Source organism: Eriocheir sinensis, chromosome 8 (genome assembly GCF_024679095.1).
Source record: "Eriocheir sinensis breed Jianghai 21 chromosome 8, ASM2467909v1, whole genome shotgun sequence".
Classification (NCBI taxonomy): domain Eukaryota; kingdom Metazoa; phylum Arthropoda; class Malacostraca; order Decapoda; family Varunidae; genus Eriocheir; species Eriocheir sinensis.
Genome location: NC_066516.1, coordinates 16,207,282 through 16,232,705, shown reverse-complemented (window position 1 = coordinate 16,232,705; position 25,424 = coordinate 16,207,282). Strand labels below are relative to the sequence as shown.

Below are 25,424 nucleotides of genomic sequence, written 5' to 3'. Positions count from 1 at the left end.
AGACAAAAGAACCAGAGCGAGAGGGAAAACGAGAGAGAGAGGGGGAGAGAGAGAGAGACGGAGCGAGCACTTAGCAGCGGTCACTTGGTCAGGGTATAATCTAGCTTGATGCGACTGTTATGGCGGTGTATAAAGTGGGTACCCCCGACGGCTGTTTCACGCTACATAAACGGGAGATATATTGTACTGCACAGCGTTTGTCCTTTCCCTCGGCCTCTGTCCTCCCCTCTTCCCCCTCCTCCTCCTCCTTCTCCTGCTTCTCCTCCTCCTCCTCCTCCTCTTCCTCCTGGTTCCGTCCGGCCAGCCAAAAAAAAAAAGGACCACATAAAAGAGATAAATTAAGGAGGAAGGGGAGGAGGAAGAGAAGAATGAAAATGAGGAGAATGAGCATTTTGGTTGGCGTGGAGGAGGAGGAGAAAGAAGAGAAGGAGGAGGAGGAGGAGGAGGAGAAAGAAGAGGAGGAGGAGGAAAACGAGAAACAAGAATATTAAAAAGGATAAAATGAGGACGAAAATGGAAGGAGAAGGAGAAGGAAGAGGAGGAGGAGGAGGAGGAGAAGAGGAGGAAAACGAGAAACAAGAATAATTAAAAAGGATAAAATGAGGACAGAAACGGAACAATGTGGAAGGGGGTTGGGGTGGGGGTGGGGGTTAAGCGGAAGACTCCATGTGATAAGTAGGAGGAAGAAAAGTAACAATTGATGAAAAAAAATCGTTTCCTTACATCGTCCAAGGTAACTGTTCCTCCTAATGGCGTACCTGCACCCCCTTCCTCTTGTCGTGTTGTGTTTCGGCGCATAATTGATTATAATGCTCAGGTAAGGCAGGTAGAGTGCGTAAGCTTCCTGATGCCGGCTGTCCATCTAAGTCCCCTTCTTCACGCTCATTCTCTTCCTCTTCCCTCTAATCTTTCTCCTGCTCATTTTCCTTTCTCCTTTTTATTTTCTTCTTCTTCTTCTTCATCATCATCGTCATCTTTTTTCTTCCTTTCTTCCCCCTTTTTCTTCTTCTTTTCCTTTTTCTTTCTTTTCTTTTTCACCACTCTCTTTCTATTCTTTTACTTTTCTTTTTTTTTCCTTTCCTTTTTCTTTTTCCTGCTGATTCTTCTCCTTCTTCGTTGGTTAGAGTTGCCGAGTCTCTAGTTAGATGGGTTGTGTCTCTGGCTCCGTCGTTGCGTCATATTAATAAAAATGTTCTCTTGTCCACCCCTCTCATGAGCACCATCCAGCGGAATAGATTGAGATCTCTCTCTCTCTCTCTCTCTCTCTCTCTCTCTCTCTCTCTCTCTCTCTCTCTCTCTCTCTCTCTCTCTCTCTCTTGTACGTTATGCCTTTGCTTATGCCGAGAAAAGTGGAAAAAACGGGGAAAGAATATTTTATCTTTTATTTTTTTTTATTCTCCGTCTTTGCGAATTTCGTGTTCCTTTATGTGTTTACAATTCAATTTCTTCTTTTTTATTCTTTGACTAGTTATTTCTGTTACTTCCCTTTTTTTTACAATTATTATTTTCTTTCAATTCAAACTCTATTTATTTAACATCATCTAAGCAAAGTCAGGACCCAAATACCTCCCTTCATAAGCGTCTTTCTTCTTTCCGCAGGTACAGTGCTGGCTACGACCTCGCCGCCCGAAGGAAGAACGCCACAAGGGAGTCCACGGCGACCCTGAAGGCGTGGCTGAACGAGCACAAGAAGAACCCGTACCCGACCAAGGGCGAGAAGATCATGCTGGCCATTATCACCAAGATGACGCTCACACAGGTGGGTTGGCGCGGGGGTTGATGGGTGGACGTGCTAGTCAGGGTTCTTGCTTTTCTCAAACTTTCATTCTCTTTTAAGTTGCATTGCTATTTTGATTTAGTTTATGTCATTTTTTCTCCTTCCTGTTTTGGGGGGACCTTGATTGTTTTTACTTTTCACTAGTTTACTTCATCTTTTTTATATAGTTTTTATAATGTTTACTTCTTTCTTTCTTCTCTTTTAGGCACTTAGATTTGTTATACTTTTCTTCTCTAGTTTACTTTCACTTATTCTAGTTTATTTTCTTCGTTCATTAGTTTCCTTATACAGTCTCTCCTTTTATCATTGCTTTTTTTTTTCTTTGGATCTCTTGTTTCATTTAAGGACGTTGTCTTGTTCAAGGGTTTTCTTATGCTCTCCTCTCTCTTTGCTCTTTTTAATTCATATATTTTTCTCTAATCTTCTCTAGTTCCCTTCATCATTAATGTAGTTAGTTGTCTTGATTGTTTGGCTTGATTTATTAACTTTTCACTTTCTTCTCCTTCAGTTATTTTTTTTCGTTTTCTTGATTTCTTGGGAGTGTTTATATTCTCTTCTCTTTCTCATTATTCCTCTCCTCTTTCCAGGTGTCCACGTGGTTCGCAAACGCTCGTCGACGACTGAAAAAGGAAAACAAGATGACGTGGGAGCCGAGGAACAAGACAGACGACGACGACGCCAAGCTCTCCGACGACGAGGACGACGAGAAGGAGCCTGGAGACAAAGATGACGACGACATCAAGAAGGATGACAAGGACCCGGACGCCACGAGTGAGTACCCAACCGTTATTATTTTTTTTTATTCATCTTTCTTAACTTTTTATTTTTATTTTCGCCTGCACTTTTAAGAATGATGAATGATGACTTTGCTTTTGCTCGCGAAATATTAACTAAAAATCTAAGTGGAAATAAAGGAGAAATAACATCAACAACAACAACAAAAGGAGTACAAGTAATGCGTAGGGTTTACAAAGTTTAACAAAGTACACGTGTAACACAAACAATTCTTGTGCTTCTCGACACGTGAAACGCAACCAGAAGATTTATAGTTACTTGTACTCGAAGGGTTGTGGGAAAGTCGTCAAAGAAAGCCAATTCGTGACCAGAAGTTTCTCGTCTTGACCTGACACCGTGACACGTGCCTCGGCTTGGCAAAGGTGCTCGGGTTTATCTTTTTTTCCACCTGGCACGCATAAAGAAGACTATTATTATTGTTTTGATGAGAAGGAGCATTATACTATTTACTTTTATAGCCTTGATTTTATTCTATGCTGTTATTTCAAATTATTTTTTTTTCATTGTAACTTGAGATGCCGGTACGTGAAAAGAGATATGAACACACACACACACACACACACACACACACACACACACACACACACACACACACACACACACACACACACACGGCACCGCTAAGCATGAAATGAAGAGCCTGACGTGTCTCTTCGCTTTAATAATTTTGTTGAGTTTTCTTTCTTCCTTCCTCCTCTGGTCTTGTTCTTATTTTCGAGTTTTAATTTATAATCATTGTTGAATTCTTACATCTCTCTCTCTCTCTCTCTCTCTCTCTCTCTCTCTCTCTCTCTCTCTCTCTCTCTCTCTCTCTCTCTCTCTCTCTCTCTCAAGTAAACCAATGGATACGGTCAAGTAAACCAATGGATTTACGGTCAAGTAAACCAATGGATCGCGAATTGGTTGAGCAACAGACAACAAAGAGTAGTGATTGACGGATTTAACTCAGAGTGGGCGCCTGTCACTAGTGGCGTCCCTCAGGGCTCGGTCCTTGGCCCAGTGCTCTTCATTATCTACATCAACGACGTGGATGTTGGACTCAATAACCGCATTAGTAAATTTGCAGACGACACAAAGATTGGTAACTCGGTTCTCACTGACGAAGACAGGCAAAGCCTCCAAGAGGATTTGCACAAAATTTCAACAGTCGGATAGATGGGAGATGCCCTTTAACGTAGACAAGTGCCAGGTCCTTCAAGTTGGAACGAGGAATAAGAAGTTCGAATACGAAATGCGCGGCGTTAAACTCAAAAGCGTTCAATGCGTCAAAGACTTGGGGTGCAAAATCTCGACAAACCTCAAATTCTCACAGCAATGCATCGATGCAGCAAATAAAGCGAACAGAATGTTGGGCTTCATTAAAGAAACTTTGTATTCAAGAATAAAGATGTAATACTCCCTCTACAACAGTTTAGTCAGACCCACTTGGAATATGCGGTACAGTTTGGTCCCCCACCATGCAAAGGATATTGCTAAATTAGAAGGTGTTCAGCGTCGGGCAACGAAAATGATCCCTTCCTTGCGCAACAAATCCTACGAAGAAAGGCTTTCTACCCTTAACATGTTCTCTCTTGAGAAACGTCGCCTCCGAGGAAAATTGATCGAATGTTTTAAAATACTTAATGGTTTCACGAATGTAGACAGATCAACATTGTTTATGATCGATGACAGTCTGCGCACGAGGAACAATGGCGTAAAACTCAGATGTGGACGAGTAAATTCAGATTGCACCAAATTTTTCTTCACCAACGTTGTAGTGCGAGAATGGAATAAGCTTCCACCATCAGTGGTCCAGTGTAACACGATTGACTCCTTCAAAAATAAGCTCGACCGTCACTTCCTTCAACTTAATATCAACTAGAGTAGAAATGCAACGTTTTGGAGTCTTCTGAATAATGTAAAATCACTTAGGTTTAAGGACAGACCACCAAGTCTGGACCATGGGGTCTGTGTGGTCTGATTTTCTATGTAAATCTCTCTCTCTCTCTCTCTCTCTCTCTCTCTCTCTCTCTCTCTCTCTCTCTCTCTCTCTCTCTCTCTCTCTCTCTCTCTCTCTCTCTCTCTCTGCACCTGATTTTGTGTTGCAGAAATTTTCCTTTGACGTTCCAAGCCTTTTGACTTGTTTTGTTGAATCAATTACCTGAGACTTGACCTCTTTTTTTTCTTTTCCGTCTTTCACTTTAGTATTGTCATCGTCTGAGTTTAGTTTCCCTTGCCTTCCTCCTCTGCGTCCTTGTTCCGGCTTTGTTTCCGTTATTTCTGTCATGTATATTTTCTCTCATTTGAATTATCTTCCTTTATTAAAACTGTGAAAAGGATTAGCTGTAGGGAGATTATCTAAGTAACTATTCCTTTTTTTCTCTAGATTTTCTTCCTCTTCTTGTACTTTTCTTTTATTTTCTTACATTTTTTTTTTCTTTCTGTTCTCCTTCTCCTCCTCTTCCTCTTCCTCGTCCTCCTGCTCCTCCTCCTGCCTCCTCTGTTCCCATACCCAACGGGGGCCATCGCGGGCAGCAGGTGAGGGGCAAAGTGGTGGTTTTGGCAGCTCCGCGTCAAACACTTGTGCCAGATTGTCCAGGCCGGAGCGGCGCGGACAGCTTGATTGTCGGCGTGTGATCGATGGGACGCTTGACCTGCCGCTGGTTGTCGCCGCCTTGGTAACACTGCACGTCACTCGCTCCCGGATATCTTGACGGCTACGTGTCAGGCTGTGCCACAGATAGTTTTGTTCCATTTACTGCTACTTTTGCCTCTGCTACTGCTGCTACTACTTTTACTACTACTACTACTACTACTACTACTACTACTAGTACTACTTCTTTTACTACTACTACTACAACAACTACTGATAAAGCTTACGCGCGCTGAGTGGAAAAAAAAGCGAATCGCACAAATACTGAAACAATTAAGAAATAAATATGAATGACTTTTTCCCATGGCCGATTAGAGTTCAAAATAAGTCTTTGATAAATAACAATCATATGACACACACACACACACACACACTAAGTTAGGGGTGAGGTAAATGGATGTGGCGTCGGCGGGCAGGTGGTGGCGGAGGCATGAGCTGGTGCAGTGAGCCAGCCAGCCAGCCGGTCACACCCACACCCACCCACTCACTCACCGCCCCCGCCGCCGCCACCCTTCCACGCAACCTGTCACTGCACCCCAACATGCCTCTCTCTTCTCTCCTCCTCTTACTCCTTCTCCACTGCTTCCCGCTCTTCTCCCTTTTCCTGCTTATTTTATCATCTTTATTATTTTTTTCTCTCTTAGATAAACTATATAGTCTATTTAACCTATTATGTAAACTTCCTTCATTTAACTTCCACTCATTGCTCTACAAAAAAAAAAATTTACATGAAAATTATGAAATATCTATGCCCATCACTGGTTTGCACCAACTATGAATGGCAGCAGCATGGGCAAATCATACTTATTAGACTTTGTGTACATGCGTTCGGATAAGAGTTCACAACCCTTCACCTTTATCGATGTTTTGAATTCGCTCTATCACAGGAGGTGCATACAACTTCAGGAATCCAGCATTTATTTACAAGAGGTCGAGGAGTTTGATAAATATAAGCACAGCATTGCCGATGCAGCTGTCAAGGGAAAAGAAAAAGGCATATTACAAACTCCAAAGAAAGGTTAAGAGGTACAGGGATCGGAGGTGGAAAAGGGAGCTGGTGCGCTAGAATGGTTTTGCTGTATTGTAGGAAGACTTTAAGTCAAGACAAACTCAGAACTTTAAATTGATCCCCTAGATTAGAAACTTGACAGAGTTGCAATATCGACTGAGGAAAAAAAAAAAAACACGTAGACCAAAAGGCAAGTGCAGTGGTAGACGAGTATCGATTATTAAGAAATAACGTATTTGAATGAAAACAACATGATATTATAATATATAATACAATACTACACAGTCCAAGAAAGCATGAACAAGAAAGACCTGAAAAGAATTTGGATTTCTGTTCTCTTCCAGATGGTAGATTGATGGATAAAGATGTGAAGCAAAAATTAATGTTAATAAACGTGTTTCCTGTACATGCTATCCACCATTTGTTGTCTCGCAGCTGACTCAACATGGTTCGGGCAGCGGAAAAATCAACGTTACATGATGGAAAAATAAAAGTCCAGACACGCCGGCGAAAATAGCTTGCGCGGGTGTTTGCGAAGGAATGTAATGGAGATAATATGTAGTTAAACCGGTACTGTTGTAATTGGCTTCATCATCAAACACTTAATGGTTATGTGGAGCGGCGTGAGCACAGCTCTGTCGAGGCGATAAAATGTGGCGCGGAAAGTCTGCAGAAACTCGGCTACGTGGAAGAAGACTCTGCCAGACCCTACTGAACCCTGCTAGACCCTGCCTGATATTTGGGTCTTGACGGAAAACACTTAAAAGGCTGATATAATGCCCCGCAAAAACGTCTGGTCTATTTCCGGCTACTGAAGGCGTGGGCAGCATACCGCGGGAGCTTTCTCTAATAAAATCGTTATTTTGGCGAGTATGTTGCGCCATAAACGTGAAAGTTTGGCGCTCCAACAAGACCGTATCGCAGGAAAAGCTCAACAGACTGGCCGTAAATATGATGTGAGGGAATGCCAGCCCCTCCTGCCGGGCGTCGCCACAACAAACAACACGGCCTCTCCTTCCCGCCCCTGCTTCTTCCACCACTAACACTCCCACACCACCACTTAATCCACCACTATTATCATCTACATCACGCCATCACCATCACCATATACACTACCAAATAAAACCCAGCATGAATCACTACATCCACCATGATCATCAACAACCCATAGTTTCATCACCATCATAGTAACAACTTTCTCACCACCATTATTATCATCACTCCAAGTTCATCATCACCCTCATCATCTACATCACCACCACCACACCACCACCACCACACTCACCACATCACCACCGTCACCCACCCCACCCACCACAGCATTATTTGTGAGGTGGACTCCGGATGGTTGCAAATTTAAACCTGCTAATTGCCTCGGCGGGATTTACCTTGGCACACACACGTCATTAGCGAGGGAAAACAACATAGCTCCTTCCCTGCCTCCCTCCCTCCCTCCCTTCCTTCCTCCCTCCCTCACTCTCCCTCTCTTTTTCCTTCCCTTCCCTTTCTTTTTACCTACGCAAACACCTGCATTGTGTGGCTCTTACCTGTCAGTGCCGTGCCTCCGCGACATTACTCAGGTGTGGGAGACTCCCTATCTCTCCCCACCCCAACACGACACTCCCTTTCCCCTCCCCCCTTCCCCATCCCCACCCCCGGCAGCATCAGTCACGTGTGTAACCAGGCAGTTACTCGCTCGCCGGATCTAATAAAAGTTGGGACATACTGCCACACACGAACGAGTCAACGCGAAAAACACCGTCATTACTAAACATAGAAGAGGTATAGTTTTCTCGCGCCGTGACGAACGCCCCGTGTCATTTTGTATTGAAATTCGGTAAAGTTGAACCTATAAATTCGCTTGCTTCTTGACCACCACCACCACGGCTACCACCGCCACAACCACAACCACGGCAGGGGGCACATAACGAGGGGTCGAGGGGGAGGGAAAGAGGAAGGACGGACAGCAGGGAGGCAAGGATATAAAGAGGATTGCTAGAAAAAAAGTTAAACATAAACTCATACTCTGAAATCATGTATTGGGGATTAGGGTTGAAGAGTAGAGTGATCAAAAGTTTGTTAACATTATTTACAGCTTCAGATTCTCGACCGAGGACAAAGTTACGCCTCGTGATACTTGAATAAACTTGAATAAAAATGAAATGCCTTAAAAAACAAATATAAACAAGAATACAATGTAAAAACTTCCCCGGTAATCGCACGCATACAGATGAGGTCAGGTTCTTTGTGTCCTTCAAGCAGTTACTTTGTGGGCTAAATAATCCGCAAATAACACGTTGCAGGAGTAATGTAATCTCCATAATCTCCATTCGTTTCCTTTGAGAAGATATAATGCCTTACTTTGGCGAATAAGAAAAGCACAAAGTTCATGATAACATTGAAACTGTTGAAACATCGTGATTTTTTTCTTTCATATCAATTGTTCGGCGTCTGTTCTTCGGCCGAGCACACGTAGGTATGGGGGTGGGGGGGGGGGGGGTGGAGGGGGAGGATAAGAGGTGGTTGAAAACAGGACAAGAAAAAGAGCAGATAACAGCGGAGTTATGTAGCAATAATAATGGCCGCGCCGCAACGTACAATTACTGTTTCTAGGAAAGGCGTAAGTAATGATCATCAACACGCCAGCATCGAGGCGGGTGACCTTTTTGTTAAGCATACCGAGGCATTACTTCTTACAACTCATGCTTTACACAAACGTAGTGCATAAAATAATTAACGGAAGTTATGTTTACTCTTCACTTATGTAATGTAATGTTGATTATTCTCTGAGTTTACGTGCAGCGAAATAGTTATAAAAAAATAAACAATTATACATCTTTATCACTGTATAGATTTGGAGCATATAGAAAGACATTAATATTTACATCATTCAGATATCTAGATGAAAGTAATGTTCAGTATCCACATAATAGCAAGGTAGCAACACCAATAAACAGACTGAAGCAAGGTATCATTATTTTATACGAAGATTTGTCGGCTGTCCGTGATTATTTGCAGTGTTTGATGAGGCATGACACAAAGTAAATAGCGTCCAAGGCACTGAAGTCTTTCTTGAGAGGGTTAAGGAGACGGATTACTTCATATCCATTAGGTGGTATGAAAAGTAAGGAAGAAAGAAAGAGAGGGATAGAGAAGGAGGAGGATAAGGAGTAGGGGCTGCCAGTATTAGTGAATGAACGAGGGAGGAGGAGAATGATGGAGTTGCCAGCTTAGATGAGAAACATGGCAGGGAAAATGAGACTAACAGACGAAATGACAAACAATAGAGGAGGCAGCAAGGAAGGAAGTGCTGGCAGGGGAGAATGAAGGAAGGAGGAAAAAGAAAGTAAAGGCTGACAAGTAATAATGACGAAAGAGGTAAGGAACGTGTGAGGAATGAAAAAAGGTTGAAGGATAGAGGGAAGGAAGGAAGGAAAGACGGAAGGAACGAAGGAAGGAAGAAAAGAAGGAAGGAAGAAGGATGAAAAGAAGGAAGGAAGGACGGAATGAATGAATGAATGAATGAATGAATGAAGGAAGGAAGGAAGGAATGAAAGTCTAGCAAGTAAATGCATCGTGTCGTGACATAAATAATTCAAAGGTATCATGACTGTGCTGTTAATGGGACACTTGCATCCCCCCCCTTCCCCCTGCCCCTTCCCCCCTCTCCCTCACACTCCCCCAAACCTCTTCCCTCCATCACCCCCCCCCCCCCTCCCCGCCAGCCTTGCCTCACCACACTACTGGCACCACCACCACCTTTATCACCACCAGCACCACCAGCCCCACCATCGACACCTCCACCCTCTCTCTCGCTCAACACCATTACTTCCACCACCTCTTTCATCACCACTATTATTTCCACCCTTTCATTCATCATCACCATCACCTCCGCCCCTTTCCCTTCATTATCATTTACCTGCGCCATTCCTCTCTTCTATCAGCACATCCACTGTCCTAGAGAGATGAATCAGGGATAAATTTAGGGAAAGTGTACTAATTTCCACAGGTTAAAGATCTTGAATGAGAAAGAAATTGAGTAGTTCAAGGGTGAAGATACTTGGGGGTAACCTATTGGGTGGAGATTGTGGGTGGAGAGAGGGGTAAAGAAATGGAGGAAGAAAAGGACTAGCAAGTTAAGTAAGAAGGGCGAGGTGAGGCAGAGTGGAAGAAGAGGTGAGGGAGGGGGAGCACAGGGGAAAAAGGATGGAGAGATGTGCTGAGGGGAAAAGAGAGTAGTTGGGAGGGTGAGGGGCGTGAGGGAAGTAAGGGTGAGGCACAGGGGACAGTAGGAGGTTGTCAGGGGGGCTGGGACGTGGGGAGAAGGGATTGAAAAGGGCAAGGCAGGAGGGGGGGGAAGGGCTCTCACAAAACCTGGACCAACACCGCAGCACGAGAAGGTTAATTCAGCCCCGGGAGTTTTTGGTGGTCCGGCGCCGCTTCTTTCCGATCCAGCGCTGATTGAGGCCAAGACGGAGGTGATCTTTTACTTTTTCTCTGTCAAGGACGTTTAATTAAGTGTATTTAAGACTTTGAAAAGAGAATAAAAAGATAATGATAGACTGGCAGACAAATCGTGCATATATATAAAAAAATAGGCCTCTCTACATACAATATGCCACTTTAAAATTAATCTTCTTTTTTCTTCATAACATGCGCTTTTCTCACGTCTATAATAATGCTGATTCATATTATTTACACACACACACACACACACACACACACACACACACACACACACACACACACATTCTTTCGTCATAACATTTTTTTCATAATGAATAAAGAAAAAAAATATTTAATTATAGAAGTAGTAGTAGTAGTTTATTAACCACAGCTTTACAATAATTTTTTTTTCTCACACGTTATGTCCAGAACACGAATAAGCTAAATTCCGAGTTATGTATAATCAAAATACTGTAGTCCACAATAATTAAAGGTAATAGCTACATCATTGTATGTTACTCGCCGCGATGAGACACTCCTTGCTACACACTCAGTCATACATTGTCTCATTGAATTCAGGTCTTTCAAATCTGTGTTGAAATACTCGTTCATCTTGTGGCTCGTGAGATAGTTATCACGCATAACAATGTTGATGACATGTATCAGAGGGTCGTCGGTCATTCCATATACTTTTGAAAAATTTATGTTGTTTGTATTTTACAAGATCTTCAAATGCGGGATACCCTGCTTCAATACAGCACTAATCGTTACATGTAGTACACCTAACCCCTAACAATGCTTCAAGCACCAATGGTATAGTTTCGCCGGTTTCTTAAGATGGGAGCTCACCAAAGCACGTCCGAACCCCGCCAACGCCAGCGCCACACACAATCTTTCAAAAGGCATTTTTGTCACATAAAAAAAAATAGCAAACTTAATAAACCATTGTCCAGAATAGTGTTAAAGATTACTTGCTGCAACATAAATTCTCTCTCTCTCTCTCTCTCTCTCTCTCTCTCTCTCTCTCTCTCTCTCTCTCTCTCTCTCTCTCTCTCTCTCTCTCTCTCTCTCTCTCTCTCTCTCTCTCTCTCTCTCTCTCTCTGTGATATGTATTATTTTCACCATAAGCGGCGGGGCAACAATCAAACAGAGGTAGATGCACTCCGGCCTGGGAACAGCGTGACCGTCATCTTTTTTTTATTGATCTACGTTTCCTTTGTACTTCATCATCATCCAGTGTTCATCAAGCGGAATACATCATTTATTTCCATCGTCGTCATTCACAAACTACCTAACTAAATATACAATCACTCTCCTCGCCATTCTCCATCACTAACCAGAGTGGACGAGTATCAGTTTTCTATTCGTTAACTTTTATTTATCTACTACTAACCGGACAAAATTCATCCTGTTCCTCCTCCTCGTCATCGTTCATTGCTAACCGGACTGAACGATAGAAGCACAGAAGTATAAACAACGCAGTGAAAAAAAGGACCTCTGTGATGCACCTCCTTGAGAATCAATCACAGGTATGATAAACGAGCGCTCCACAAACACTCGCTCTGACACCACTAACAGCTGACACAAGGACCAAGGCAGAAAAAACGACACCTAGTTTAAAAAATATAAATAAAGCGTACTTTGGCATTCCGTAAGAAAACACGCACACACACACACACACACACACACACACACACACACGCCAGTCCATATCCACCCTCTACCTTCGCCAGCCCCTCCCCTCCTACACCGACACCCGAGAACTCTCTGCTGCCGCTTCAATGAAATGTAATACGACCCTCAGCAAGGCTCGTCTCCACAGCAACACATCTTGTTTTCGCGCTCTTAGGCCTAGGCTGGGCTCGGTGTCAGATAGGCGGGGTGTGGTTCTGCCCTGCGTCGCCTCAGCTGGGGAGCGGCAGCCAAGCGGGCGCCTTCCCGTCAGCACCTGCCCACCTGACCGTCTCCTACCGCCCCACCCCTACCCCCTGTGTACTCAAGGCCACCAAGAACTTCGAGGTTATAAAGTTCAGCTAAGACAGAAGTTCTCGTTAGGAACATTAGTGAAATTGCGTGTGATGACAATAACTGTTATATCCATCTCTTATTTTAATAGCGTGTGTTAATCTTTTTTGCACCTGCCCCACATATGCTTTTTCTACTATTTCTTTCTCCTCATCTATCTCCTCAAGGCCGTTTCGAGATACATAATTACAGGTGATAGATCAACTATTATTGTTCTCAGAATTTTCCACAAGCAATGAACCGAAATCACGAGTTGACTGAAAAACATTTTATTGATAAATCATTTACCTTGATGGAATTTGAAATCGAAAAATAATCGTTGCCTGTATTTTAAAAAGAATCATAGACCATTCAATCAGTTAATCAACTAAATGGAGAAAACTAGACTTACAAAAGGGCTACAAAAGAGAATATGGAAACAACACTAACCGTGTTTATGAATTTAGTTGCAATCAAATCTTCCCTTCTTGTTTCTGTTTAATGCGTTCATCTAGTGACTCGGAATTTCTTGTCGAGTGGATGTGTTGCAATCGCTTTGTTTTAATTGAACCACAAAAAGTATCGCTGGACTGACCAAAGATCAAGGAGTGAGTGGACATAATTTCCCGCACTGTGAAATAAAAAAAGAACCATGAGACTACTAATTACATTTTCATGATCGTTTTAGGAAAAAAAAGTAACCCACACACACGACACAGCCGAACCCAAGGACCCAAATCCATCTGTTTTTATCTTTTATTTTGGATCCATATGTGTCGCGGTGTAGCGCTGCGTGGCGTGGCATGGTGTGGTGTGGGCTGGTGTGGTATGGCATGGTGTGGTCTGGTGATGTATGGAGTGGCCTATTGTGGTATGGTGTAACCTGGTGCGGTATGATGTAACCTGTTGTGGTATGATGTGGTCTGGATTGATGTGACGTGGTGTTGTGTGATGTGGACCGGTGTGAAATGGTGTGGCCTGATGTGATATGGTTTGCCTGGTGTGCTCTGGTGTGGCCTGGTGACGTGGTGTGGACCGGTGTGAAATGGTGTGGCTTGGTGTGATATGGTTTGCCTGGTGTGCTCTGGTGTGGCCTGGTGACGTGGTGTGGTGCAATGTTCCATGGCGAGGCGTACTGTGGCAATGAGAAGCAATGCGTGATGTGGCGTGGCGTGGAGTCCCGACTTAGTGAGTGCGAGCAAAACCTTCACTTGATAACACTTCCACATGAAACCGACACAGGGAACACGTGTAGCGGACCCAGATTTTGTCATGTGATTACCCGCCGTCATTACCCGGGTCGCGATTTATCTTTCAACACGCCAAGTCCAGATAACAACAAGCGTAGCCCAAATTAGTGCCATGGCGTGTCAGAGGCCGAGGGAGAGACAGGGCCAACGGTTCTCGACACAAAGCCAAATGAGGTCGATGGGTTGGCTCGCGATTTTAGGGGAGGCGAGTATTGGGCGAACGTAAACACCCGCCTATCATGACCACTCGATTACGGGGCGATAGTGAGGGTCCACCTGAGTATATAGGATGACTAGTTTACGATAGGCCTCATCACCACCCCGAACCACCGCAACAAGCACCAAATACACACACTTCCCGTGCCTTCCCTTTCCTTCTCTTAAACTGTTTTCTCGATGTACTGAAAAAGCTCTTGTTTGTATGCTTAAAGAGGCAGGTTTGTGAAAAGTAAACAGGTAAATGGTACAGGTAAGAGGGACGGATGGCTTATTCGTTGATGTTCTAAGGAATTTTTGTGTCCAGCGGGCGTGGGAATCATGTACAGGCAAGGCGGCGTTATCTAGTTCATTAGATGAGTAATGCACCTTCCAGATAACACAGAAACCTCGTGTGAAAACAAAGGTTCGGAGTCTCCCGGCCATGTTCCTGAGGCGATAACATATGCGAGGAGGCGAGCCACACACACACACACACACACACACACACACACACACACACACGCATACACACACGCTCACACGCACACGAAACTATGTAGGTTTTAATATTCTTTAATATTTACTCAACATTTTACGAGCATGAAGTCATTGAACGAGGAAAAAACTGGTCGTGTGAAAACTTATTATATTACTGAGGCACAAATGTGTCGCCAATCAGTCAAATAATATGCAAATGAAAGAGAGGGACGGTGATAAAGCGAGAACACAGTGATATAAAATATATAAAAACTATTGTCAGTAAAAAGAAAACATGTGGCGAGGATAAAGACCACTATTACTCCTATGCTTCACCACCACCACCATTACTACTACTACGACTACGACCACCACCACCCCCCCTACTACGACTACCACTACGACTATCACCAACAGCCCATCTACTTCCACTACTACTACTATTACTGCTACTACTACTACTACTACTACTACTACTACTACTATTACGTACAACTACTACTATAATACTACTCCTACTTTTACTACTACTACTACTACTACTACTACTACTACTACTACTACTACTACTACTGCGACTACTACTACTACTGCTACTGCTACTGATAATAATGACTATAATAAAACAAAAAATAATCATAAATAATAATAATAATAATAATAATAATAATAATAATAATAATAATAATAATAATAATAATAATGATAATAATAATAATAAAAATATTAATAATAACAATAATAATAAAACTCATTCAAAGATCAAAGAAAAAACACCCGGACAGAGGGCACGGACTTCAAATTTGTTTTTAAATAAATTTTGCACTGATAACAAACACACACACACACACACACGGGGTACGAATCCTTGCCGGGGACACGAGGGCATGGAAGCATTCCATTGATAGTCTTGTGTGTGTGTGTGTGTGTGTGTGTGTGTGTGTGTGTGTGTGTGTGTGTGTGTGTGTTAATGACTGACATCTTATTGTTCCTCATTAATTATTATTATTATTATTATTAGTAGTAGTAGTAGTAGTAGTAGTAGTAGTAGTAGTAATAGTAGTAGTAGCAGCAGTAGTAGTAGTAGTAGTACTACTACTACTACTACTTACTACTTCTACTAGTTGTCATCATCATTATCATCATCATCATCATCATCATCATTATCATCATCATCATCTATTTTCAACGACTCCTTGTTGTCGTAATCATCCTCATCATCAATACAATTACAAACATCCACGAGAAAAAAAAGATCCCTAGCGTGGCCACTGACACACATAAACGTGATAAGTAAGAAAAGTAACGTGACGAAACACTACCAAAAACAAGAAAAAAAAGAAAACTACAACACGCGACACAGTACAAGACGTAATCTGTAAGGTGAGAAAAGTTGTACAGCTGAGGAGGAGGAGGAGGAGGAGGAGGAGGAAGGGAAAGAGAACTATAAAGAGAATGAGGAAAAACAAAAGGAGGCGGAAGAAGACGGGGATAAGGAGGGGACGACGATGAATAGGAAGAGGGGAGAACATAAAGATGAGAAAGAAGGAAACAGGAGAGCAACACCAAAAGAGCAAAAAAGGGCTGAGTAGGTGGAGGAGGCGTAGGACGAGCACGAGAAGGAGGAGGAGGAGAAGAAACAAGAAAGAAGTATAGTGGGAGGAGTCGGAAAAGTCGTAACGCTTCTGCTATCGTCGACGAAGGTGTTACTTGCGAGATTACAATTGTCACGCAGGGTAACGGCCGCGAGATATTACGTTGATAACTTAATACATTCAGGACGACGACACGACGTAACTACACAGTCTCCCGTCCGCTGCTATAATTTCGTGCGTCAAATAACACGAGAGAGGAGAGAGACAGAGGAAAGGAAGGACAAGATAGGGCTGAGCAATTAGGTGGAAGGAAGACGAGGAGGAAGACCAAGGGGAGGGAGAAAGGAAGACTTGATGGGCAGGTTGTTTCTCGTCCTCTCACGCGCTCTGTGCTGCCTTAATCACTGGTCGCCTAGTGGCCCGTGACGCCTTGACAAATGGAGGTAATGCAAGAAAAATAGGTATATTCAAAAGAGGAGTATTAAGACACCTCTCCATCCGGAACTGACGTCTCCTTTGGCTACCCTTCTTTACTTTTTTTTTTATAGGAGCAGTGTTAGTGCATGGGCTTTATTTTACTTATTTTTGCCGTTGAGCTGCTTTCTTTACTGTACTGTAAAAAAAAGGTGTTTAATATTTGGGACTTTTTTTATATTATATTGTTGATGCATGTGAAGATTGGTGCGTGTGGATGTGGTAGTCTCGTTGTCTCGTTTTTATAGTTGCGGTAATTACCTTAACAATCAAAGGCATTAAACTGGTGTCTTAGTCTGGGGCTTCTTAGGTTCACTGGTATGCTAGAAGAGGAAAAAATATGGCTGCTTCAATCAATATCTTTACTTTGAGGATGAGGAAAAGTTAAATTTCTTCTATTTTTTCCGATTTCATTTTGAAGTAAAAACTCAGTTCTAGAACATGAGAATTACTAAAGCATGAAACCGCCCACGTTGCCGCCGCCGCCGCCCCACCTTCTGTATATGACACTTAAAGACAAGACACGCGATGCACCTGAGTACACACACACACACACACACACCGATCCTTGCGCACACGTGTGAGGGTTGAATTATGCGATTTATTGGATGGCTGGATGAGAAAGGGGACGGGGGCAGCGGGACGGAGCACGGGATTGAACACGGCATGTGTATCGCGTTAAGGCAAAGGAAAAGGAAAACAAAAAAAATATCAATACAAAAAAACCTGTATAATATAATATATATATATATATATATATATATATATATATATATATATATATATATATATATATATATATATATATATATATATATATATATATATATATATATATATATATATATATATATATATATATATATATATATATATATATATATATATATATATATATATATATATATATATATATATATATATATATATATATATATATATATATATATATATATATATATATATATATATATATATAAATACCTATAGAGATAACTGGAACAAAATATAACTATGTAAATAAAACAATCAAACAGACAAAAACACACAAACACACAAAAAGTGCACAAACAGCACACAGACAGTGAGTGAGCACAAACAGAGTGGAATGGGCACCTAATATTTTTCTTTAACTTCATCCGGGGTCAGGCGAGTAACGCTGCACTACCGTATAATACTAATATGACAATATGGTTTGGAGCGGCTATCTTTTTGTTCAGAAATAAAAAGACAACTTTAGACTATTAAAATAAAGACTCGTAAGGACAGATACGCCAACGAAAGGCGTTTACGTCACTCTCTCTTTTGCATTACATTTCACCTACCCAGGTGTTCCACAGCGCACGGGGACACACAAGGCGTCACCTCCGCGCCGTAATGTTAGTATCCACTTGACGGGAAGCGATAAAGAAGGTCAGGGCTTCTCTTTTCCTCGCCGCATAATTCCATAACGGCGGTGTTTACCTGTGATTCATGTGTTGGCGTATCGCTAACCTGCCGTGCCTTCGACCCATGCACTTCCCGATCGCCAGCAACTGAAGCGAAGAAGAAATATGAATGCAGGAAAACATGGAGTAGCGGGCAACAAAAAGCATATTTGATTAAAACGAGGTTGCCTGGTTTAGTGATTTAACCAGTTTGTCAGGCACTTCAGTGACCTGAGAAACAGCACTTGCTGTACGTACGCTAGGACCGATGATTTCCCTCCTGACGGAACTAAGTAACGGTCAGTGAGATTTTTTAGGTAACTGATCGTTTTCACACCGACTACTTCTGCAGGAAGGTCGTTCCACAAGTGGAGGAGGAGGAAGAGGAGAGGGAGCAGGAGAAAAGGAGAAAAAATAGTATAGATCGAAGAATGGAAGAAAAAAAAAACTTAGAGGAGGAGGAGGAGGAATTATAAAAAAAGTGCAGTTAAAGAAAAAAAGTGTTGGGGAAGGTGAGAAAGAAAAATAGTAAAATAGTGACAGTGGTAGAAAAAAAGGAGGAGGAGGAGGAGGAGGAGGAGGAGGAGGAGTAGGAGAAGGGGGAGGAGGGGAAGGAGGAGGAGGAAGAGGAGGAGGAGGAGGAGGAGGTGATGATGATGATAGAAAGAGAAGGAAAGGAAAATGGGTGGAGTGGAAAAGGAGAAATGTCTTCCTGTCCAGGCCATATGATAAATGTAAAAAAAATAATATATGTTATGTGTGATAATAATAACACTTTTGCAACCACAAGACACTGTACAGGTGGGGGAAAAGAGAGAGAGAGAGAGAGAGAGAGAGAGAGAGAGAGAGAGAGAGAGAGAGAGAGAGAGAGAGAGAGAGAGAGAGAGAGAGAGAGAGAGAGAGAGAGAGAGAGAGAGAAAGGGCCAGCCACACCGCAGCTCACCAGACATGTCTCCTGAAGACTTATTTGCAAATGAGCTTCTGTCATAACATCTTGATGGGTCGGCGGGACGTATGGTGTTCGTGACAGTGTGACGTCACCGCCGCCAGGTACCAGTCAGCTATGTTCACCTGCCGTCTGGTTTTCCTGTCTCTCCCACCAACACCCGCACCGTCCTTGGCTTCACTGCCCTGCACACTGTTATTCCGAGCAATGTTTACCTATAACTCTTTGAAAAACGCCGGAGAAGATGAGGAAACGGCGTCTAAGTCATGGAAAATGGGAATCGAAATGGAACGAGAATGGATATGCACGCGTCTGTAACCAGTGAAAAATGCACGGCGCGGAGGTCACGCCGGAGTCGTTTAAACAAGGTCTAGCGAACGCAGCACCCCTTATTATAGACCTCACAATCGTCTGCCTTACTAAAGTGTTGGAGAGTTGGAAGTGAAGGCCGCGTTTACAGTGCTCTTTCTTTCTGGAGAGTTATTTCTACATTTTTTTCATTTCTTTGCCCGGAGTTATTCTAAGTTTTCTCATTCCGTTGATCTGTTGCAGTGTTCCGTCGTTTGGATTGGGTTGTATAAGTCTACCTTCGTCATCAGGTGAACCGTGAAGGGAAAATCTGTAAGTTCCACTCAGCCGCGACTATTAGCTTACTCTGTGTGTTCACGAATGGCTTGGAAGGAAGTCTGCAAAGTCTCTGTTTGTTAGCTCTATTTTACTGCACCTGCTGCCCATTCGTATTATGGCAAGACTTTAATTTCGGGCAATGATGCGAGTTTATATGCAAATTTCTTACGTTTCCTTAATTGACTTACCGCGGTGGGTGCAGTTTCACATATAATAATCAAATACTAATCAAAAAGATTTCGCCAGGTTGTGGTTTCGTCGAAATAATCATTAATAATCATCATACTTCATTGGCAATTATGGGTAGCTTAGTTCATTTTATCCCATGAATTAGCAATCGATGATGACTTTGTTAGGAAGAACACACACACACACACACACACACACACACACACACACACACACACACGTTACTGGTCTTGTTGATATATATAACTATACTGCAGAATCCAATCTTTACAATCAACCACGCCACCTTCGAATTTTTAGCGGCGAAATATTTCACACATGGATAGAAACAGAGCTACGAACATTACTATAATTTTCCTAATATATCTGCATTTGAATACGTTTTTGCCACGTCGGAAATTGCAGGCTACGGAGGTAAGAGAAGAATGGGGGAGGAGGGGAGAGAAGGAGACGGCCCATGATTTACCTCAGAGTAGCAGATACTTGCGTACTTTTTATAGTCCAACTTCTCTCCTAAGCATTCTGAATTGAAAGTAAGGCGTTGTGTGGGTGTTTGTGGGTGATAAATGATGCATTAGCAGTGAGCGCCAAGCAAGGAGGTGACGTAATGACTGACAGGTGGTGTGACTTAATCAAATTAGGTTCCAAATTGTTACTTGAAAGCAATACCTTGAATTGAAATGTTCTTCGCGTGTTTTAAGTGTGAAACTGAGGCGCTCCATGGCGAAGACCTGAGTGTGTGAAGGAAGAAGGGTAGGAAGTGAATGAATGAATATGGTGTTCTATATATGCCCAAAGGAGATGCATATTGGGTGACCATTGAAGGGTTTAGAAACTGACTACTTAGGGATTTAAGGATACCTGGCACACTGCATAGGTAACGGGTGATGGATAATTTGTATAGTAAATGCCACGTGTTATTAACAGTTGAGTGGGTGAGCGAGTGAGTGAGTGGGTGGATGTTAAAGCGGTTCCGGTGGTGAGAGGGTGGCTAGTTTGCTTTTCTACGAAGACTGGCGACTGATGGATGACCGGTGGTTAGGTGGTTGGCTACATGACAGACTGGTGGTTTGTGGTGTGGGTGAGGCGCTGTCTGGCTACTGGCTGGCTGCGAACTAGGGTGCAGAGGGCTGGAGCGGTACTACTCGACTATTGCGCCGATTGTACATAGCTTCGATGTACCTGTGTCTTTGCCTCCCTTACGCCACGCCCCCGAGGTAGTAATAACAGCTCTGCACGGGACACTTGGTCTTCCTTCCCGCCTCTAAGTCAAGGGCACTGAAGGGACAATCGATTGCACGTGAAGGACGACTAGAGCGGCGGAGGCAGTGTCAAAATCGGACACTCCCACCGCTGCATGGTAGAGGGAGCCCCGCTACTGGGAACCGGGAGGCGCCGAGGACGAGCAGCCGTGTTCCTCAGTATGACGGAAGAAAGTCCATCATCCGACATTAACTCACGGTCGGAACAAAGCGTTGTAACAGCCCTAAACATGTGGGGGGCTTATAAATCACAATCATTGGCGCGGGGTGAACGTTCACTTGAGTTGGGAGTACCAGCAGACACAGAGAGGAAGAGACAGTGAAAGACAGGAGTTGGGGTGCACAGTGATCACTCGGCGTCCTCTTGTCCCTGTTCTATCCATCAACCCCGCGACCCCGGCAGACGATTATTACACCGAGAGGAAGATGTGGACACTGACTGGCGAGTTGGTGATGCCACGCAAGCCTTCCCCTTCACCGCCGCCATCACCAAGACGACCCAAAGCAAAAGAAAGACAGAAAGAATAGGAAGCGGTAAAGGAAAATCGAGAGAGGTAAAAGAATGGAGAAAAATGCAGGTCTAGAAACGGAGAAACTGCAGCCAAGTGTGCGACCAGGAATGGAAAGGCGAGGGAGGAGGAAGCGGGGGAAAAAAGGAGGTAGAGAGGCGAAGCAGCGAAACAAAAGGGAATAGTACGCATGCGAGCGGGAAGTGTGGTGTGACGTGGCTCGGCGCTGGCTCGGTAAGGTAGTTAGCTGTCTGGCTGGTAATTTGGGTAATGTTAGTGGAGATTACGGGGTCTGGTTTGTGTTACGCCGGGCTCTCGTAACCTGCTCTGCCGCCCCGCCACACACACTCACACGCACGCACGCACACACACACACACACACACACACACACACACACACACACACACTATACGAGTTTTTCCTCAACTTTAGGTGGTTTATACTGCAGAGAAAAAGAGAGAGAGAGAGAGAGAGAGAGAGAGATTGTGTGTGTGTGTGTGTGTGTGTGTGTGTGTGTGTGTGTGTGTGTGTGTGTGTGTGTGTGTGTGTGCACGCTCGCTTGTTTGCCAGCGATAATGTGAGAGAAAAAGCGTTCTTAACAGACGGAAGCGGCATGAAGGATTACAAGCATACATGGGAATAAAATGATAAATGGACATTCACACACACACACACACACACACACACACACACACACACACACACACACACACACACACACACACACACACACTCAGCAAAGCAAGCACTAATTCCAATATTGTCTGTCTTTCTGTATGTATGTATGTATGTACGTCTCTTCTCTTTTTCTCTCATATCCGTAATTTTTTTTGTATGTAACACAACAGGACTCATAGAAAATAAGAAAAAAGGGAGAGACGATAGGAAAGAAGGAAGGCGGGAAGGACGGATGGAAGGAAACAAGGATTAGGTGTGAATGAACGAAGAAAGAAATGTGTTGAAAGACGTGAATGAGAAGAAAGATAGGAAGGAAGGAAAGAAGGAAGGAGCGTTAGTGAATAAAAAGAAGGAACGAAGGAAGGAAAGAAAGAAGGGGCGTTAGTGAAAAAAGGGAAGGAACGAAGGAAGGAAAGATGGAAGAGGCGTGAATGAAAAAGAGGAATGAAGGAAGGAAAGAAAGAAGGGGCGTTAGTGAAAAAAGGGAAGGAATGAAGGAAGGAAAGAAGAAAGAGGCGTGAATGAAAAAGAGGAATGAAGGAAGGAAAAAAGAAAGAGGCGTGAATGAAAAAAAGGACAGAAGGAAGGGAGGAATAGGCGTGAGTAAAAGAAGGAAAAAAGCAAAAAAGGAAGAGATGTGAATAAAAAAATAGGACGGAAGAAAGGGGAAGAAGGAAGGAAGGGGCGTGAGTGAAAGAAGGACGGAAGTAGGGGAAAAAGTAAGGGGCTGCATGGTGGCTGGTCCCCTCCGCGTTATTGCCAGGTAAGGCTGCAAACCCTTCCAGGAACTCGGGTGTTAATGGACGTACGAATGACACCTTTGCACAGCCGCCGCGTTTCTCACACTTGCTTAGAACTTCCGCCTCCCATTCATCTCGTCTCTTCGGGTCATTAATATAATAAACAGGCTACATGCGTGCCTCTCTGACTCCTAGGTTTGCGGTTCGTCTTTCCCTCTAATTTTTTTTCCTTGTTACCTTTTTTTGTATTGGAATTTAGTGTTTGTTGACGTTTTTGGACCATGAGGTAACTTGGTGTTTACGTTCTCTAATTTTTCCCTTGTTACTGATCTTTCGTTTACAATTCAGCATTTCGTAGACGTTTTTTTTAATGAGGTTACATGGTGCTGTACAGTTTGTTAGTTTGTGTTTTGTTTTCGCCTACTATGAATCTACATAAGTCATACCCTACTCCTCGTATTATTAAAGTATCACGTAACTCATTTTCACTGGTCCATTTATTTTATTTGCTCACCCAACGAACGATAACAAACAAGACCTTTACTTCGGACATGACGGGGAAAAATAAAATGCGGCAACCGTGGTATGTGTGTGTGTGTGTGTGTGTGTGTGTGTGTGTGTGTGTGTGATCTGAGGAAACAAACGATTCAGCCCAACAAAAAATATCATCTGTCATCATTTTCCCCTAACCAGGAAAGACACAAATGGCAGGGAGTGGGTGGTAGGGAGGGGATGAGGAGGAGGGATGGAGGAGTGAGGGAGGGACGTGAATAGGCGTAGAGAGGGAAAACAATGAAAGGAGAGAGAAAAGAAAAGGGGCACTTGAAGATCTGGAAATAGTTACCGTTTTCACCGTCATTATCATTATCATCACCACACCTGCAACTCAAAAGGTGTATGGAAAGGGAAAACAATGAAGGGAAAAGAAAAGGGAAAGGGTTACTGAAACGCTGGAACTAGTTATGATTATTACTACCACAACAATCACAATTACTACACTTACTGCTACTACTACTACTACTATTACTACTACTCACACTCCTATTCACTTCACTTCTTATTACCCATCCTCGCCCTCTTCTTCCTTTCCTCCTCATCTTCCTTTTTTCCTCATTTTCTCTTCTTCCATCCTCATTGTCTTTACCCAACCGCAAACACCACCTCCATCTTCCACATCATTACCACCAACACCACCACCGCCACCACCACTCCTTACCGATACCAATACAACTTCCACAATTACCCTCACCGCCATCATCACCATCAACACCTTCATCGTCTCCACCACCGCGATCAACACCACTTTAGGCCCTGCGGGAAGTGATGGTGAGAAGGCCGTCATTATCGTCACGCTCCCTGCGCGCACTCACTCACGCACACACTCACTCACTCACTCACGGCTCCTTATGGCACTAATGGAAGGCTTGTAAACATATGTCTCCCTCATCTATCTGTTCGTCCTACCGTGTATGTCTACCTGTAAATCTCTCTACCTGTCTACCTGTCTTGGCGATTCTACGTCTGTTTGTATATTATTTTCTCTCCTCAATGACAATAATAAGAGTAGAGTGACATGGGATTTATGATGACGTTAATATATAGTGCTGTTTTGGTGCGTCCTTTCATACTTTACAAAACAGTCCGTTCAGGTTGTTCATCTCCGTCGGTCACACGCTCATGTCTACGGCAGTTCTCTCCGTTACTTATTTTCTCATATACAGACGTGTGTACCTGATAAAGCTTTGGGTGCGTCAAAAGGCAGGAGAAAAAAAGAAAAATGGAAATATGAAAAAAAAGGAGTTCTACGATAGTGTGGATGTTTTTTTTTTATTTGTCTGTCTTTACTATTCAGAATCTCTCAATTTGGACTCGAATCAGAAAAAAAAGTACACAGGAGGAGTGATCAAAGTTAAATTGCTCTTATAATTTTTTCGTGATATATTCAGAGTTTTGCCATTATTGTTATAGCTGTTATTACTTTATTTTTTTGTTATCATCATTACTACTACTACTACTACTACTATTACTACTGTCGTCATAATTATCACATCAACATCATCCCGTCATCCTCTTCCTCCTCATCATTATTACTTCCTGCTAGTTTGTTTTTGTTTGTCTCGTTCGTCCCCTGAAGCAAAATACAACAAAAACAAAACAAAAGGTTGCCTCCTCTGCTTCCCCTCCCCTTCCTTCCCCCCCCCTTCCCCCACTCAGAACCAGAATCAGAACCAGCCATGCAGCCAGACGGGAGAACCCTCGTGGTCGCGGCGCCGTGGTTTTGATCGGGCTGCGGATAGGAAGCAATTAGCAGCTAACTTATGAGTGTTCGTGATGCAGATAATCCGTCATCGTGGGCCAGGGACATACCACGCATTCCGCGCCGCTGGT

General features: G+C 43.2%; 1 protein-coding gene across 1 annotated transcript in view; it reads left to right on the top strand.

The window, feature by feature from the left end:
* LOC126995601 (homeobox protein caupolican-like) overlaps positions 1-25,424 on the top strand; it is a 149,110-nt gene that overhangs the window by 89,897 nt on the left and 33,789 nt on the right. The window contains exons 4-5 of the mRNA XM_050855297.1: positions 1,600-1,759; positions 2,365-2,548. Coding sequence (XP_050711254.1) covers positions 1,600-1,759; positions 2,365-2,548 — 344 coding nt within the window. The remainder of the gene's footprint in view (positions 1-1,599; positions 1,760-2,364; positions 2,549-25,424) is intronic.